The sequence below is a fragment of the Mercenaria mercenaria genome, chromosome 4 (genome assembly GCF_021730395.1).
Source record: "Mercenaria mercenaria strain notata chromosome 4, MADL_Memer_1, whole genome shotgun sequence".
NCBI lineage: Eukaryota > Metazoa > Mollusca > Bivalvia > Venerida > Veneridae > Mercenaria > Mercenaria mercenaria.
In genome coordinates, this window is record NC_069364.1 from 74779792 (window position 1) to 74799033 (window position 19242).

General features: G+C 36.0%; 1 protein-coding gene across 1 annotated transcript; it reads right to left on the bottom strand.

Annotated features, from left to right (window-relative positions):
* Positions 1-40: 40 nt before the first annotated feature.
* Positions 41-19204, bottom strand: LOC123552162 (proteasome assembly chaperone 1-like). Its single transcript, XM_045341596.2, has 6 exons — positions 19047-19204; positions 6433-6539; positions 3932-4143; positions 2865-3069; positions 2353-2489; positions 41-367 (listed from the first exon to the last, which is right to left on the bottom strand). Exons 1-6 carry the CDS (start codon positions 19133-19135, stop codon positions 293-295), a joined length of 825 nt encoding a protein of 274 aa, XP_045197531.2. The 5' UTR covers positions 19136-19204; the 3' UTR covers positions 41-292.
* Between the last annotated feature and the right edge of the window lie 38 nt (positions 19205-19242).

Here is a 19242-nt window from a genome sequence, read left to right on the forward strand (position 1 = left end):
TTAAGTCAAGACAAATGATGATAAAAAGCAACTGATATGATGCATTTGTTGGGTTTATTAGCTCTTTCTGACAGGAAGTCCAGCAATCCCTTTTCAAAAAGCCATTGTCGCATAATTGTTAAAATCTGAACACAAGTGTCCAGCACTATGCTGATATAAAGCACTGTGATGCTCTCTAAAGATCCGTCTTGTGAATTCTCAGGACAAGCTTTCACTGAGGTATCTCTGGCAACAAGAAAACCTCTTGCCTTTAGCAATTTAAACATTGTAAACGAGACAGGTGTATCCAGTATCATAAATACATAGTGTTTTTAACAGAATAAAGTTCAACTATCTTCTTCAAAACTTCTTCTGCCTTTGGATTTTCCTGAAAGAAAAAAAAACAAACTAGAGCTATCATTAAAAGCAATTAACACCCTGTGACGCTGCTTTGACACAGGGAAAGTCTTACGGTTGTTATCATGAGCTTTGACCTTCAAATGTGACCTTGACCTTGCACCTAGTGACATGGGTTGTTCACTACACATGTCATCTGGATGAAGCGAACTAGCATTGCTAATTTCATGCAATTCATTCCAATGGTTTAGAAGCTTCATTACTTTGAGAAGAGTGTTTTGAGTAGCTAGTGACATTTTTGGTGTCAAATTTATAGTACAACTGGATTAACTGGCGTTTAATTTCCCAGCTGATTAGATAATTATGCATGTGTTGGTTATTGTTGTTTGTAGCAAATTAACAACGAAAAGAGATGTCACTCGTGAAGTTGCCGACGCAGCTAACTGGTATCTTAATGATTGAAATAAACTTTAATAACTATAGACATGTTTGTTACTGAATGCCTGTAATTATTTATTATTTATATCTAACAAAAGTGGTATGTCACCTCTCACAGACTATTGGCTCCAACTTTGGAGCCACTGGCAAAAACTTTTTCTGACTGGCAAAATTGTTGGCACAAAGAGAAACTGACCCAGAGGAAACCCTGGCTTTGCTATGGTTTGACATAACAACCAATTTAAAAGACCCATTTTATGAACATTGAGTACAAATTGTGGCCTCTAGACAGGGGAGGCAAATTCAATTGTCCGTATTGCCCAGGTTGTCCCAAAGCTTGTACGGACAAGTGAAATTTTACCAGAATTTACTATATAACTATCATACGGACAAGTACAAAATAGCAATTGACAAAAACGGACAATCAAATCAAAACCAGATTTTGCCACCCCTGCTAGAGTGTTAACAAGCTTTTTCTATTGTTTGATCTAGTGACCTAGTTTAAGACCAGGTAATTTAAAATTTAATAGATTTTATAGAGACAAGCATTCTGGCAAATTATGATCAAGTAGAAAATTTTGTCTTTACAGTGTTTACAAGGATTTTCTCTAACTTGCTTTGATCTCATGTAACTTAGGTTTTTAACTTGACCTTGATTCCTTAGACACAAGTATTCTGACAAAGCTTTATGAAGATCAGGTAGAAAATGTGGCCTCTAAAGTGTCAACAAAGTTTATTTTTTCATGATCTGACCTGGTAATCTAGTTTTTTACCCACTTACGAACTCCTTTAACAGTTTACACAGGAAAATATTCTGACCATGTTTTATTAAGACTGACCAGAAATTGTGACCTCTACAGTATTATCAGACAGTTAAACTCTTGACGATGGCCACCAAGAGTATTCACAATAACTCACCTGAGCACAAAGTTAGAAAGCTCTTCTTTTAAATCAGTTTCTGTGTGAAATCCCATCTTTAGGATCTCCTAAACAAGCTGCTAGAACAAAATCTTAATCTGATCTGTTGCAAATGTATAATATGATTTCTTCAAAGATGATTATCATGTCCGGTCAAACCTGTATTATCCCTTAGCCTGCTGGCGGGAAATAATTTTGCCTTTGCGACCAGTGCAGACCAAGATCAGCCTGCACATCCGTGCAGGCTGATCATGGTCTGCACTGTTCGCTATTCAGTCAGTAAATTTTCAATAAACACCCCTTCAAATAATAAATGGTACTGCCAAAATTGAATGATAGACCAGTCCTTTTTAGAAATTTAATGGTAAAGGTTAAGCAGTCTGATAAGGAAACAAGTTTCAAACAACACACTCTGGCTACTTAAGGCAGGTGGTTGCTTCAGACAAGTAGAAATCATAACAAAATGTCAATGTGAAAAGTTAGCCGACTGGCTGGTTAAGGTCAGTGCCTGCTTAATACAGGTCATCAGTAAGGCAGCTTTAACTGTACACTGGAATCTTGGAATTATTGGAATAAGACAAAATAACCTGACTCAGCTTTACGTGCAGTTAACTTACAGAAACATTCATCAAGAGTACAAGGAGGGACTTATAAACTTACCTGTATAAGATCTCTTATAGGAGTAGACTGAAGAAGTGGGTAAAATATTTTCATGGAGGATGAGTCTGGATATATGGAATCTGTGTAACAGATGTATAACACTGCTTTAACGTCCATCATCTGTGCATATGTTAACACTGAAATATTTGGAGTACAACATGTAAGTAAAGACATTGCAAACAGTGTGATAATAAATATATGACTATCGATGAAGTCTGCATGTAAAAAGGCAAAGGCAGGCAAAACTTCCCTTTTTTATATCATATTTTATCTTTCAAAAGGCAGCAACTTTGCCATTTTAATAAAAATGTACTCACAGGTTGCTTATTACTCATAAAATGATTTTCATTTCGGTATACCAGGTTCAGGCTGCACTCTACGTTTTATGGATAAATGATGTTACGACATAATTTCCAGTGTTTCAAATGTGTAGAACTACATTATGCATTCCAGAGACAAGGTTTTGATGTTAACCAGTGTTTCAAGCAATCTAAATATTAGTAAATACTCACATTGAGCTGGTAATCCAGAGACAAGGTTAGGTTGTTCAAGATAAGGGCCTAACGGTGTTCCAGGAAACTTTGTAGTCTTTAATGATCGTAGAAATGGAGGATTCATGTCAGAGACTGGTATATCACTTTTATATTCACTTGTCATGCATGAACACAATATTGACATGTAGAAATGTGAAGACTCTGTACTGATGCAAGAAAATAACTGAAATTATAAATTGATAGTAATAAATTAAAAGACACTCAATGTGTGTCTTTCGCTAAATTGTTCATTTAGTAATACATATTTATACTGTGCTTAGCTATACATGTATTTATTACTTTACACCTGACAGTCTGCACTGTTTATACACACAAACATGTTCAATTTTGTTAACATCGATACTATAAAGTAATTGTCCAAATTTTTCAAATACAAATTTGGGTCTTATGTATCTTTAAGATGACTAACCATAAGTACAAAAGTAAACCCCACTATGATGAGACCTACGTTCTGCAGCAGACGTCAGCTGCAACACAAGTGACTTCCTGTTGTTTATCTTGCTATTTTTTGAAATTCAATATATCATAACTGGTTATTTCACCAGGGTTTGCAAAAAACTGTTTTACACCATAACACCTTGTAGTGTAAGATGGCTTGTCCTGTAAATAATGCCATAAGAACTACATTTATAAACGAACACATAAAATCATACACCACAACATGAACAAGAAAATAGTGCTTAAAAGAAAAGCATAATTTGATTATTTTTAAAACGATACATGCAAGAAAAGAATCTATCACTGGTTACCAGTGAGAAAGGCAATATCTAGCTCTCCTACAACCAGTAGGATTCATATGAATGAGTTCTCTGTCATTCTTATCAAATTAATACTCACTTTAGTCTATTAAGGATCCTCACTGAAATGGGAAATTTCAGTCAGATAATGTTTGAAAACTGATGGATCAATTTCTATAAATAAGTGAGTCTGAAGGGTAACCTATTCCATGACTCAGTATAGTATGATTTAAGTTTATTTTAACAGAAGCATCTACTAGGCATGTTCACTTTGAAAGCATTAGTTACCTGTTCTGTAAATGAATAGGACTGTTCTGGTGTGACATCTGTTTTACACAAACATAGAAAAGCATCCGGAATACTTCTAGATCTGTAGATATAACATGTCTTGTCTGACGGTGACATCTGATCAAATGTGTTAATGTCAGTTTCTTCCAGTCCACTGAATAATGCCCCAACTATATAGTAATCTTCATGTAAAACATAAGCCTGAACAAACCCTAAAAAAATAAAGATTTTATAGATTTTAAAGAAACAAATAGTAAACTAGAAGATGCTTTTGCAAAAAAGCGCATGTCTCCCCCAATGCAAAGTGGTATAGGCAAAAAGTCAATAGGAGTCATGAGCGAAAGTCAAAGAGACACTGATGGTTGGCTGCAATAGGGATCATCTACTTGGCATGTCCAGTCATCCTGCTAAGTTTCAACACTCTTGGCCTAGTGGTTCTCAAGTCACTGTTCAGGCTCCTGTGACCTTGACCTTTGATCAAGTGACCCCAAAATAAATAGGGGTCATCTACTCTGCATGTCCAATCATCCTATTAAGTTTCAACATTCTAGGTCAAGTGGTTCTCAAGCTATTTTCCGGAAATGATTTCACATGACCAGGCCCCTGTGACCTTGACCTTTAATAGACTGACCCAAAAATCAATAGGGGTCATCTACTCTGCATGTTCAATTATCCTATAAACATTCTGGATCAAGAGGTTCTCAAGTTATTGATCGGAAATGGTTATCAATGTTCAGGCCCCTGTGACCTTGACCTTTAACGGAGTGACCCCAAAATCGATAGGGGTCATCTACTCTTCATGACCAATCATCCTATGAAGTTTCAACATTCTGGGTTGAGTGGTTCTCAAGTTACTGACCGGAAATTGTTTTCCATGTTCAGGCCCCTGTGACCTTGACCTTTAATAGAGTGACCCCAAATTTAATTGGGGTCATTTACTCTGTATGTCCAATTATCCTATAAAGTTTTAACATTCTGTGTCAAGAGGTTCTCAAGTTATTGATCAGAAACAGTTTTCCATGTTCAGGCCCCTATGACCTTGACCTTTAACAGAGTGACCCCAAAAATCGATAGGGGTCATCTACTCTGCATGACCAATCATCCTATTAAGTTTCAACATTCTGGGTCAAGTTGTTCTCAAGTTACTGACCGGAAATGTTTTTCAATGTTCAGGCCCCTGTGACCTTGACCTTTAACAGAATGACCCCAAAATAGATAGGGGTCATCTACTTTGCATGTACAATCATCCTATGAAGTTTCAACATTCTGGGTCAAGTGGTACTCAAGTTATTGATTGGAAATGGTTTCACATGACCAGGCCCCTGTGACCTTGACCTTTAACAGAGTGACCCCAAAAACAATAGGGGTCATCTACTCTACATGACCAATCATTCTATGAAGTTTCAACATTCTGGGTCAAGTGGTTCTCTAGTTATTGATCGGAAATCATTTTCAATGTTCATGCACCTGTGACCTTGACCTTTGACGGAGTGACCCCAAAATCAATAGGGGTCATCTACTCTTCATGACCAATCATCCTATGAAGTTTCAACATTCTGGGTCAGGTGGTTCTCTAGTTATTGATCGGAAATCATTTTCAATGTTCAGGCCCCTGTGACCTTGACCTTTGACGGAGTGACCCAAAAATCAATAGGGGTCATCTACTCTTCATGACCAATCATCCTATGAAGTTTCAACATTCTGGGTCAAGTGGTTCTCTAGTTATTTATCGGAAATTGTTTTCAATGTTCAGGCTCCTGTGACCATGACCTTTGACGGAGTAACCCCAAAATCAATAGGGGTCATCTACTCTTCATGATCAATCATCCTATTAAGTTTCAACATTCTGGGTTAAGTGGTTCTCTAGTTATTGATCGGAAATGATTTTCAATGTTCAGGCCCCTGTGACCTTGACCTTTGACAGAGTGACCCCAAAAACAATAGGGGTCGTCTACTCCAGCAGCCCTACAACCCTATGAAGTTTGAAGGTTCTAGGTCAAATGGTTCTCCAGTTATTGCTCGGAAATGAAGTGTGAAGTACGGACGGACGGACAGGGCAAAAACAATATGTCTCCCCCAGAGGGGGGGAGACATAATTAAGTAATCCGGTTTTTTTCCATAATATTGTAATTAATAAATAGAGCATTTAACTGCAAATCAATGGTCGATTGAGCAAATGTTCTGGCTATCTATGATGTACTCTGATTTCTCTAATAAGTTACGCAATCTAATTTATCTGTCCTACTTTTTTGTATATATGGGGAAACACAATCTTGTTCTTGACCAACTTCCAATGTACATGAAGGTTGTTTGTTTAAACTGAACTAAAGGCTTTCTTCACTGAGATACTAAAATAAATTGTAATAAACTTAATCTAAATGACTCAGGGATTGAATGCCTTTGTTTAATTAGTCACAGAGAACATTTACACTACCATGGATTGAAACATGCAATCCATAAGACCTCTTTAGCAATCCAGTCAGGTCAACACTAATTCTTACCTGCAGCAGCTGGACCAATTGCAATTATAAGAATCTGACATGGTAATTTCCCATCAGGCTTCTTTAGCAACTCTGCACGAACAACTGGAGACCATCTAACATTGGTTCTGTAAAATATTTAAATAAATTTAAGTCATACAAAAACTTCAACACACAGTGCACATACTCAAATGGTGAAAAAGGAAAGGGGTTTGAACTTCTCCAGTCTGTTCTAGCACCACAGTGCTGCAGTACTGGATGGATCTAAAACTGTCAACCATCAATGTTTATATAAAACAGACTGTCCAATTACGGGACTGTCAAATTTATACGACTAACCTAGTTTACACAACAGACCATGTGGGTTTTGTTTGTGATACCGATTGTGAGCACTTGTCCTTGGTATGAATAGAATAACAATAGAGGGAGGAGTAAGATGAAATTTATCGCCAAAAACTTGAACTGTCCCTTTAAGACGAGTTTCTTTAGGTGAAAAAGGACAAGGGATACTTAAAATTCTAGCGACACCATGGGCAGTGACCTGAAAGAACTTAAAACTTCCGCGTCCAGCCAAAAGTCCAAAGAATCATCGAGTACTTTGGTTTGTTCTTCTGAAACTAGAAAGCCGGTTCAAAAGCACCTAGAGTGCTTATGTTTTATTGTTACTTGTCTTGCCGACTCAAAATAAAATTTATCTTATCTTATTGTAACAGTCTCAGGAAAAATGTGCAGCCTCGACCGGGATTCGAACCTCGGACCTTCGCCTTACCGTGCCAACGCTCTACCAATTGAGCTACCGAGGCCACCCGATACGAGAACCGCTACACAGCTTCCCTCTTATTGTGAGCAATGTTGGCAAAAAGCCGGTCAATATGAGTATTGACCGGGCCGGCGGTCAATACTGGTTAAAACCGGTCAATACTGGTCAATACCGGTCAATACTGGTCGATTCAATACTAGGGTTATTCTTGGTTGGTCAATACTGGTTTATTCAACACTTTTATATAATGTACACTCACAGATTAGCACAGGCTGTAATAGTAATATAAAAATAATTAAGCAATTAGAATAATATAAAGTTTTGTTCAATAAAAAGTCTAGTGGTCAATACTGGTCGATTCAGTTTTGGTCTCTGGCAATGTTTCTTGGTCAGGCTCCATTTTGGACAATATACCTAGACTGGTCAATACTAGTTTATACAATGCCTAAATTATCTTCTTTACAGTTAGCCTTGATTTTAAATTGATTAAAGATTTTATTACAATAAATTACACTCTGTGAAATGGACAGTACTGGTCAATTAAAATTTGGTCTTATGCAATATTCCTGATAAGAATATGTAGTGCTCAATACTGGTCAATTAAAATTTAATACTTTGATTGCATTATTTATTTTTAAAATAAAGCACCATGTTCAAGCATTGAGATTAATACAGTGGGATTATTGATCATGACAGCTAATTAGTGACTAGATAAACAGGCCAGCAACATGCCTATTGTATATTGTAAGACATGGTGTCGATCAGGCAATGTGACAACTGCTCTCAAAACAAACCACTTCCATGAAAGGGTCCAGGTGTTCACAGCAATTTTTCATTAAATCATTTATACCAGTAAAAATAGATTATCACTTGTGAATCAAACACTTACTTCTACAGTTTATGAAATACTTTCTACAAATAAAAGTTCAGTTAAAGTAGCAGTTTTTCCACTTATTGTGAAATTTTTGTAGAAAAATAATATATCTTTACAGAAAATGTTAAAAGAATCAACCAGTATTGACCAATCAACCACTTCTGACCATTTTTGGAGTACTGATTAGGTTGCTTTAACTAAATAATAATGCCGGCATTCTCCTTAATCAAGCTCAAAATGCTCTTAAACAGTCATTATTTAATTGTTCATAAACTTTGCAAAATATCTCAGCAGTCAGTATTGACTAATTGACTAGTATTGACCAATCGACTAGTATTGACCGGTATTGACCACTTCAGGGAGTATTGACCAGGGCTGTTTTAACCGGTTAAAACCGCTGGTTTAAACTGGGGGCGGTTTTAACCGCCCAACATTGATTGTGAGACATTGGCACTCCTGGCCAATGTCTGCCGCAGACTGTTAACCGAAATCGGATGCACACCCCAGCCAAACTGCTTTGCCCTGCATGGGCTCCAAGGGTGAGCATCCCGGACAAGCCCCCAAATGTAACAGTCTCAGGAAAAATGTGCAGCCTTGACCGGGATTCAAACCTCGTACCTTCCGCTTACCGTGCCAACGCTCTACCAATTGAGCTACCGAGGCCACCCGATACGAGAACCGCTACATTATCTTATCTTATGTCCCGGCCTGTGTCCGAACCGTGAAAACATTGCAAACGGAGCTGAACATTTATTATGAAACCAAATAACCAAGTGGAACCAACCATGTTGCTAGTGGAAAAAATGGCACTGCATTGTTAGTGGGGAAAAAATTTAATTTGATCCCTGAAATAGGATAACTTAAAATCTGAATTGCTGTAAAAAATCTATTGCCTAATGTAAAAGCAGTATCACATGATGGATATAATATTGTGAATTTTCCCCAATTGGCCTCTTTCGTGTGATTTTTCCCCCATTTGAGTCTTTTTTTTTACCAGCGCCCAGTGTCTTCCCCAACTCCTAAAAATAAGCCCTGTAAATACAAAAGCCTGAAAAGGGCATGTGGCACAACGGGCAGTTAGAAGGGCAGCATGGCTGCACTTCAAAAGGGGCATGATGCTGCGCCATGTTAAAAAGGCCTGCAGGAAACACTATGTAGTCTGCTTTACGCCCTCACAGTTGGCTGGACAGCAGCCTTGAATTAAAGTTGAAACCATCCGGAATGTCCAACTGCAGGGATGTTAGTCAAAACGTCCCCTGACCAAAACGTCCCCAAGTCAAAACACCCCCCATTTTGGTCAAAACGTCCCCCTTTTCTGGTCAAAACACCCCACTTCCAAAAATTACCAGGTCAAAAAACCCCCTTAAAAATTACATATGTAAATACATATTAATTAAGTTAATTTGGTAAATATTAAATGTTCATTATACTGTTTTACATGCATAGTTTTTAATTAGAATGTTGTAAACCATTAGTTTTAGAATGTTATAGCATTGTTGTGAAATTATATCTGATGTTTATATAGTGAAAAAGTGATGTTTCTGTTATTTAATAATAAAATTAAAAGAAATTATAATGTTGTTATGTTATAAATGAAATTGTTACAACTGCATGAGGACAAAGGGATAATGGATCATAAAACAAGATGTTTGTAAACAATTATTTTTTAAGTATCTAAAGTTTAATTGCACAATAATTAAATAATGTGGAAAAAGTTACAACTATTATATTCAACCACTAATTTTCTTAGTATCCTAGTGTATGTATACTGTCTGTCTCTGTGAATAGTGTGTTGCATTGTTATTTGTTTAAATATCGGTGCTTTTATAAGATAACGTATTTCTGGAGTATCCTTGCATTAAGTGTAGAAACGAAGTCAGACTGTGTCAACATGCCATTGTCTGCAACTCGTATGGCAGCTGGCAACAAAGAACCTGTGACACAGGTAAGTTATATTCATGTTATTATTATTATTATTATTGATTTCTTGAATTGCTAGACTTCAGTAAACAATATCTTTTGCGGAATACTTATCATATTCCGAATTGTCTAACTACTTTTTTGGCAAATATGTAATTTTCTGGCTGAACTATACATCATATAAAACTAGAGCTATCACTAAAGGTGATGAATGTACCCCCCGCATGCACTGACACAGTACACTGAATTTGACACACACAAGACTGCATAATTATGTGGACTGTATGTATACAGTATAGTAACAAAAAACAAAGTCCCATAACTATGCAGAATATTTATCTAAAAGAATGTAACATGCACCATGCACAACTAGGGTTGGTACTGATCACTTGTGTGAAAATTCATTAAATTGTGTGCAAGGGTTTGGTAGATTAGGCACGCACAAGATTGCATATGCAGGCTGTATGTACATAGTATGTTAACAAGAACTAAAGTCCCATAACTCTGCAATTTTTGTCGCTGAAAGAACCTAACATGCCCCATGCACAACTACTGTTGTTACTGATCAGTTGTGTGAAGTTTCATTAAATTGTGTCAAGGGGATAAGGAGAGATGGTGCGCACAAGATTGTGTCTCTGTATATAGTATAGTAACAAAAAAACAAAGTCCCATAACTCTGCAAATTTTTTTTCTGAAAGAACCTAACATGCCCCATGCACAACTACTGTTGTTACTGATCAGTTGTGTGAAGTTTCATTTAATTGTGTCAAGGGGATGAGGAGAGATGGTGCGCACAAGATTGTGTCTATGTATATAGTATAGTAACAAAAAAACAAGAGGACCATGATGGTCCTGAAGCGCTCACCTATCCCCAAATGACCCAGTGTTCAACTGAGTATGATGTCGTTATTTCTATTATTTGACATAGTGACCTAGTTTTTGAGCACATGTGACCTAGATATCATCAAGATAAAAAATTCTTACCAATTTTCATGAAGATCCATTGAAAAATATGGCCTCTAGAGAGGTCACAAGGTTTTTCTATTATTTGACCTAATGACCTAGTTTTTGAAGGCACGTGACCCACTTTTAAACTTGACCTAGATATCATCAAGGTAAACATTCTCACCAATTTTCATGAAGATCTCGTGAAAAATATGGCCTCTAGAGAGGTCACAAGGTTTTTCTATTTTTCGACCTACTGACCAAGTTTTTGACCGCACATGTCCCAGTTACGAACCTGACCTAGATATCATCAAGCTGAACATTCTCACCAATTTTCATGAAGATCCATTGAGAAATATGGCCTCTAGAGAGGTCACAAGGTTTTTTCTATTTTTAGACCTACTGACCTAGTTTTTGACCCCACGTGACCCAGTTTCGAATTTGACTTAGATATCATCAAGATGAACATTCTGACCAATATTCATGAAGATCTCATGAAAAATATTGCCTCTAGAGAGGTCACAAGGTTTTCCTATTTTTAGACCTACTGACCTAGTTTTTGACCGCACGTGACCCAGTTTCGAACTTCACCTAGATATCATCAAGCTGAACATTCTGACCAATTTTCATGAAAATCCATTGAGAAATATGGCCTCTAGAGTGGTCACAAGGTTTTTCTATTTTTAGATCTACTGACCTAGTTTTTGATTCCACATGACCCAGTTTCGAACTTGACCTAGATATCATCAAGGTGAACATTCTGACCAATATTCATGAAGATCTCATGAAAAATATGGCCTCTAGAGAGGTCACAAGGTTTTTCTATTTTTAGATCTACTGACCTAGTTTTTAACCCCACGTGACCCAGTTTCGATTTTCACCTAGATATCATCAAGATGAACATTCTGACCGATTTTCATGAAGATCCATTGAGAAATATGGTCTCTAGAGAGGTCACAAGGTTTTTCTATTTTTAGACCTAATGACCTAGTTTTTGACCCTACGTGACCCAGTTTCGAACTTGACCTAGATATCATCAAGATAAACATTCTGACCAATATTCATGAAGATCTCATGAAAAATATGGCCTCTAGAGAGGTCACAAGGTTTTTCTATTTTTAGATCTACTGACCTAGTTTTTAACCCCACGTGACCCAGTTTCGATTTTCACCTAGATATCATCAAGATAAACATTCTGACCGATTTTCATGAAGATCCATTGAGAAATATGGTCTCTAGAGAGGTCACAAGGTTTTTCTATTTTTAGACCTAATGACCTAGTTTTTGACCCTACGTGACCCAGTTTCGAACTTGACCTAGATATCATCAAGATAAACATTCTGACCAATATTCATGAAGATCTCATGAAAAATATGGCCTCTAGAGAGGTCACAAGGTTTTTCTATTTTTAGACCTACTGACCTAGTTTTTGACCCCACGTGACCCAGTTTCGAACTTGACCTAGATATCATCAAGGTGAACATTCTGACCAATTTTCATGAAGATCTTTTGAAATATATGGCCTCTAGAGAGGTCACAAGGTTTTTCTATTTTTAGACCTACTGACCTAGTTTTTGATGGCACGTTACCCAGTTTCGAACTTGACCTAGATATCATCAAGATGAACATTCTGATCAACTTTCATAAAGATCCCATGAAAAATGTGACCTCTAGAGCGGTCACAAGCAAAAGTTTACGGACGCACGGACGCATGGACGGACGACGGACACCGCGCGATCACAAAAGCTCACCTTGTCACTTTGTGACAGGTGAGCTAACAAAGTCCCATAACTCTGCAAATTTTTTTTCTAAAAGAACCTAACATGCCCCATGCACAACTACTGTTAGTACTGATCACTTGTGTGAAGTTTCATTAAATTGTGTCAAGGGGATGAGAAGAGATGGTGCGCACAAGATTGTGTCTATGTATATAGTATAGTAACAAAAAAACAAAGTCCCATAACTCTGCAAATTTTTTTTCTTAAAGAACCTAACATGCCCCATGCACAACTGCTGTTGGTACTGATCACTTGTGTGAAGTTTCATTAAATTCTGTCAAGGGGATAAGGAGAGATGGTGCGCACAAGATTGCGTCTACGGACAGACGGACAGACGACCAGACGGACGGACAGACAGACGGACAGACAGACAGACAGACAACCTGAAACCAGTATACCCCCCCTTACAACTTTGTTGTCGGGGGGTACAATTATACATTGTTTAGATATATACTTTATTTAAGGAACAAAAAGGCCCATTATATAGAGTTATACAGTTTGTATGTTTACATTCCATTATCTGATTAACTACTTTTTACCATTTAATAATATTTTTATTTTATTTTATAAAATATTGTAAAATCTGGTCAGAAAGAAATAAACAATATACAGATCATAATCACACTATGAAAGCAAACAAATTCAAATATACAAGTAATCAATGCATTGTCAAGTTAATCCAATCAGAGGAGATAATGTGTTATCAGTAGGTGTTAATTCAATCAAGAGATTCTGTATATTGAATGGAATGAGAAATAAATAAAAAATATTTATTTTAAAGTACCAGAATTAAAAAGAAATAATGGGTCGTTCCATGAGGAAACCTGTATTAGTGACCAAAAATATCAAAATTAAGATAACAAAATATTCATCAAGAACATTCTTTTATCTTTAAAATCTTAAAATTTGAAGTAATTATCTTAAAGTATAGGTCCATGCATTGGCCAGAGTATTTGCAATTTGGCAGGTGATTATGTTCATGCTATTAGTATTTCACTGCCTTGATAAAAATTTTTCAGAATTTTATAAGACTCTTCTCTTCCAGCAACAGCAAGATAAGAGATTTTCTTTTCAGAAAATTATTTATAGTTTGTGTAAAAAGGTTTTAACATTCTTTTCAGTAATATCATTCTCTTACTATATTTTTTCAGTTACTTATGCATAATTTGTAATTTCTATCTCCTATAAATGTTTCTTATGTCTTTTACAGCTACCGTGCAGAGGGTATGTCTGCAAGTTCCTTGCTAAAAAAGATGAGCACCATTTACAAGCCCAGGCTCACTACAACAGTTCACGAGGAGGAATAATTGTGATAAAAACATTAACTAGCATAGGAGTGGATTTCACTTCTTGATATTGTGTAGCTGGAACACTTTGAATTATTATATTGTGAAATTGACTTCTTGGTGTAGAACAGTGAATGAATAGTGTGATATGTGATTTTTACTTAATAACTATGCAGTTGTGACTGTTCTGATGTTTTATTAAAGTTTTATAAATAAAGTTATAACTCTGATCAGGATTTTTGTTCATTCTACACAAATTTAGATTGTATAGAAGAAAAGATTTTCCCTTCATAAATGTTCACACCTTATTACTGGTGATTAATGGGTTTATAACACCTAGTAATATTAAGCCCTCAGCACAATTAATGCACAACCATGTATAGTTGATAGGTGTTGATTGCATTAATTTAGGTGCTAATAAATCATAAAATTTTGTGTATTATCAAAACATAATCCATAAGTTTCAAACCCTTTAAAAGATATGAATTAATTAAAAAGAATTAATAGCGAGCGTAGCTAGCGAGCAATTGCGCGAAGCGCAACTGCGAGCGCGTAGCTCGCCTTACGGCAATGTGTAGGCGAATATAACAAAGGTGTGCCGAATGGAGCAAAGTGATGTAGCTGAAAAATTTTCCTCTCATCTGGGCGCCGCCATTTTGGGTGCCGCCATTTTGTTCTACTTCCGTCAAAGTCGGGAAAATTGTTGTTTTTTTTTTTTATTTTATATTTGAGTTACAATCTCTATGTTCATTAGATGTCTTTATTTTTAAAAAAGTTATGTTATGGAAATAATTTCAATTTTGCTTTTATTTTACAAAGTGCGTGTCCCTAGAGGACAGGTGCTCACAGGAAATGCTTTGTTGGCAGTGAATACAGAACTTCATTTGATTGCTGAATATTATCCATCACTCAAAAATAATGCAAGAAAGATTTCCAGTTGGTAGAAAAAAATATGATTTTCTTTTAAAAGATCAAGCACTGGCCAGAAAATGGGAAAAAATATCATAAATAAGCATAAAGCCATAAGAACGCCACAAACAGGTAATGACGTCACCGTGACACCGGCTTTCCATAAATTTTGCAACGTATGATATTCGCTGTTACAGGTATAATGACACTAAATTTTTGTTTCTTTTCAAGTGAATAGGTTCTCGGAATTGTTTTAAGCAGTGAATAGTTTCTTTGCCGTTTAAGCTACGCTCGCTCAGAGGCTTTGCCCTTTTCATATTAGCGAGCATAGCTCGCGAGCAATTGCGCAAAGCGCAATTGCGAGCGCGTAGCTCGCATTACGGCAATGTGTAGGCGAATATAACAAAGATGTGCCGAAAGGGGCAAAGTGATGTAGCTGAAAAATTTTCCTCTCGTCTGGGCGCCGCCATTTTGGGTGCCGCCATTTTGTTCTACTTCCGTCAAAGTCGGGAATTTTTTTTTTTTATTTTATATTTGAGTTATAATCTCTATGTTCATTAGGTGTCTTTATTTTTTATAAAGTTATGTTATGGAAATAATTTCAATTTTGCTTTTATTTTACAAAGTGTGTGTCCCTAGAGGTCAGGTGCTCACAGGAAATGCTTTGTTGGCAGTGAATAGAGAACTTCATTTGGTTGCTGAATATTATCCATCACTCAAAAACAATGCAAGAAAAATTTCCAGTTGGTAGAAAAAAATATGATTTTCTTTTAAAAGATCAAGCATTGGCCAGAAAATGGGGATAAAATGTCATAAATAAGCATAAAGCCATAAGAACGCCACAAACAGGTAATGACGTCACCGTGACACCGGCTTTCCATAAATTTTGCAACGTATGATACTCGCTATTGCAGGTATAATGACACTAAATGTTTGTTTCTTTTCAAGTGAATAGCTTTTCGGAATTGTTTTAAGCAGTGAATAGTTTCTTTGCCGTTTACGCTACGCTCGCTCAGAGGCTTTGCCTTTTTCATATTAGATCTAATACAAAAAAAAAATAGGGGGACGTTTTGACCAAATTCTAAACTGAATGGGGGACGTTTTGACCAAAATTGATCAGGTCGGCGTGACGTCACATTCGGAGCAATCGATTATGCAAATTACCTTGGAGGTGAAAGCAGGACCTCGCAATTCGTAGCGAATTAACTAGCGGTGTGGGTTGTGATGCTTTAATTCTCAAATAAAACAAATCAAGAGTCATCTTTTTTATCATCTGCAGTCCTTACGCTATGGTACAATCTATATATTTTTCAAAAAAAGTAGGGTTTTTGTGATAATTGATTTTGTGGCATTTTAAAACGGTCTGGAAAAGTGACAGATTATGTATTGTCTGCTCTTCGGCGCTATGGATCAGATATAATTAAAACAAGTTCCCAAGCTTATTCAACATTTTCTCAGTTTGCTATACATATATTAATCTAAACTAAATATCTGAGAACAAAACATTTTTTTTATTCACCTTCTTTGCTTGAAATCGTAGCAGTTGTTTCTTTCATCTCTTTCAAGTGTCTTGAATTTTTTTTTTCTTTTTAAGAAAGAACAGATCAAACAAATAGTAAATTAATTTTCTGATATTTTTATGTCTTTTTTAAATAAGCTGATTTTCTAAATGTTTTAATGCTCTGAAATAATTATACTGTTGCCATTTTCTGAAATGTAGTTTGTGCGATATATTTTATTTAGTTAATGTAAAATGCTATAATGTCGAAGTACATTAAGTATGAAAGTCATTTAAATAAAGTTGAAAACTTATACTTTATTCAATATGTAATCTTATTGCAGACATTTTTTTTTTTTTGAAGAAATGTCCTTCCAGCCAAAAAATAGTTTGGTGAATTAATTTTAAAGTTTCAAATGAACTAAATGTTCAGGCATGTGTATTGGTTAAAGTTTTTTTATGTAGTAGCTCTATTAATCCCTTTGTCAATTGACACGCAAATAACAATAATGTGCATCTTCCAAATATCATAAGACCCTGAAGGCATACATCAAACGGATAAGACAGGAATTACCTGAAGGGGTACATCAGAGGGATAAAACAAACAGGAAATCAATCTATTAATAAGCGATAGTCATTAGGAACTGGTCAAAACTGATTTTCATCAATATACCACATACTGATTGGTTTATGACTGGAATGAATGCTTTAATTTTGTGGTATGTGGAAGCAGTCAATTGTGACAGTCTAACAATTAACAACAAAAAAATGGATATTGAAAACTACAAGATATGACTAACATTATTCTAGACAAAGCGTGCAAATTATCGTTCTCAGTTTTAAATAATTGACAAAACAGAGATCAGTACTTTTTTTTAGTATTTTCGTAATTGGAAGTCATCAATTTAGTGATACGTCCTGGCTTTTCGTAAAAAAGAAACTAGCATGCAGTTAATATATATATCATTTTATCTCCGCGTGTAACACAGTAGCTCTAGATGTCATATTACATTTAAAACAATTGTAACATATAAAAAACCGCTTTGTGTTATAAATGCTATTGTGATCCTGATACCCTTCGAGGGAGAAAAAAATCCCTTCTCCAGTATTTACGCATAATGATGATAATGTGCTATTAAGCTTTAAATTATGACACCTCTCATTAAATTTCATACGAATGAGAATTTAGGTAAGAGGTGTTGATTTGATTAAATTTGGAGTGGCTGAATCACTTTTGACACCACAGTATTTTAATGGCAGGCTACTAAAAAGAACGAGAAAAGTGAAACGAATGGAGAAACCTTACTAGATGAAATAGATTTTCTGTTTTATTTACTTTAAAAAGACCTCCGATTTTTTAAATTATACTTTTCATCCAGTCCGTCACAAATATGAGACCTTGCAACTAACACGGATCAATGATGAATATCACGTCTGAAACCTAAAAAAGAAAGGTTTCTTTCTCCCGAGTGATTTCTGGAACATCATGCTACATTATAAATTCACTGACTTATTAATATTGCCCAAAATTTTACTGTAAGCAAAGAAAAACAACCAGCACTAGTGAAACATGAAACGCTTTTCAATTACAATTTAGCGTTTGCTGTCACCTCCGCTTGTAGTCCAAATAATTGTACTCGAGAGTTGAATATCGTTATATTATTTTGACTTGTCGATATCCGCCTCCGAGTACAAACCAGAAAAGGTAAAGAATGTGGTAGCACTGTCCTCTTCTTTGCGTAAGTAACGCCCAATGGAATCCGTTGGGCCGGAATTATGTTATAATAATGCAACGGATAAAAAAAAGAAATACATACATAGAAAGCCTGTAATTTTTCCTTTTCAATGATGTATATATTACCGAGATTTCTTGAGAAAAATTCAAACTATGGCAGTTAAAAAAATGCCAAGGTTTAACACGAGTGTACTACATATTGGAAAATGGCCGATCACCGGTAAACACATTACTACACGAAGCGTTTTCATTGGTCACGCCTCCGACCGCCATTACATGAAGACGATTGAAACGTTAGAGGTTTAAATTTTTTACAACAGAAATTCTTGATAAATATGTCCTGTTCTTATGTTTTTTATTTACTTTTTATGACTTAAAACAACAGGTAAGCAGATGGGGCTAAAGAAAAATCGTGACTACTGATAAATCGTAATTTCAATTGACCACAGTTTCCACCACAGTTTTGATTGTTTCTGGTTGAGACCTCTAGGTAGACAACGTAAAATATCAAAATGTAAAATCGGTCTGCCCGAGGTCTCATTATTTAGACTACTCCGCTTGTTGCTACGCAACGTGATACGCTGAAGTGCCCGGATATCCGACCTGATCAATGGGGGGTGTTTTGACCAGGGGACGTTTTGACTAGGGGATGTTTTGACTTGATACCAACTGCAGCAGTCTTACTGACAGAATCCAATTTTAATGGTCATCTTTCAATTTTTGGGTGTGTGACAGGGTCAGTTCTCACAGTGGAAGCCTATGAAAAAGCAAAAGCAGTGCCTGACCATAAGTTGCAAGTCATGACTGTCGCGAAATTACATTACAAACTTACTGAACTGCGGGTTTCCCTTTTGTTACTGGAAAAGTGTAAACATTTTCCTGAAAAAATATTTTCAGACTCAAAGAAAAATATTTCCTGAAATCACTTACGTTGATATTATTGGTGATTCTAACTCGTCTTCGTCATCATCAACAGCTCTTGAAAATGTTGGCACAACTTCTCCGAAGAAAGTCGCCATTTTGAAGCCTCCAGACTGGTTTTGTTATTCTCATAGAAACGACTGTAAATTTCACATTTATTCACTGTAATAGAAAAGCAGTCTTGATATGTTTTTTTATTTTAATT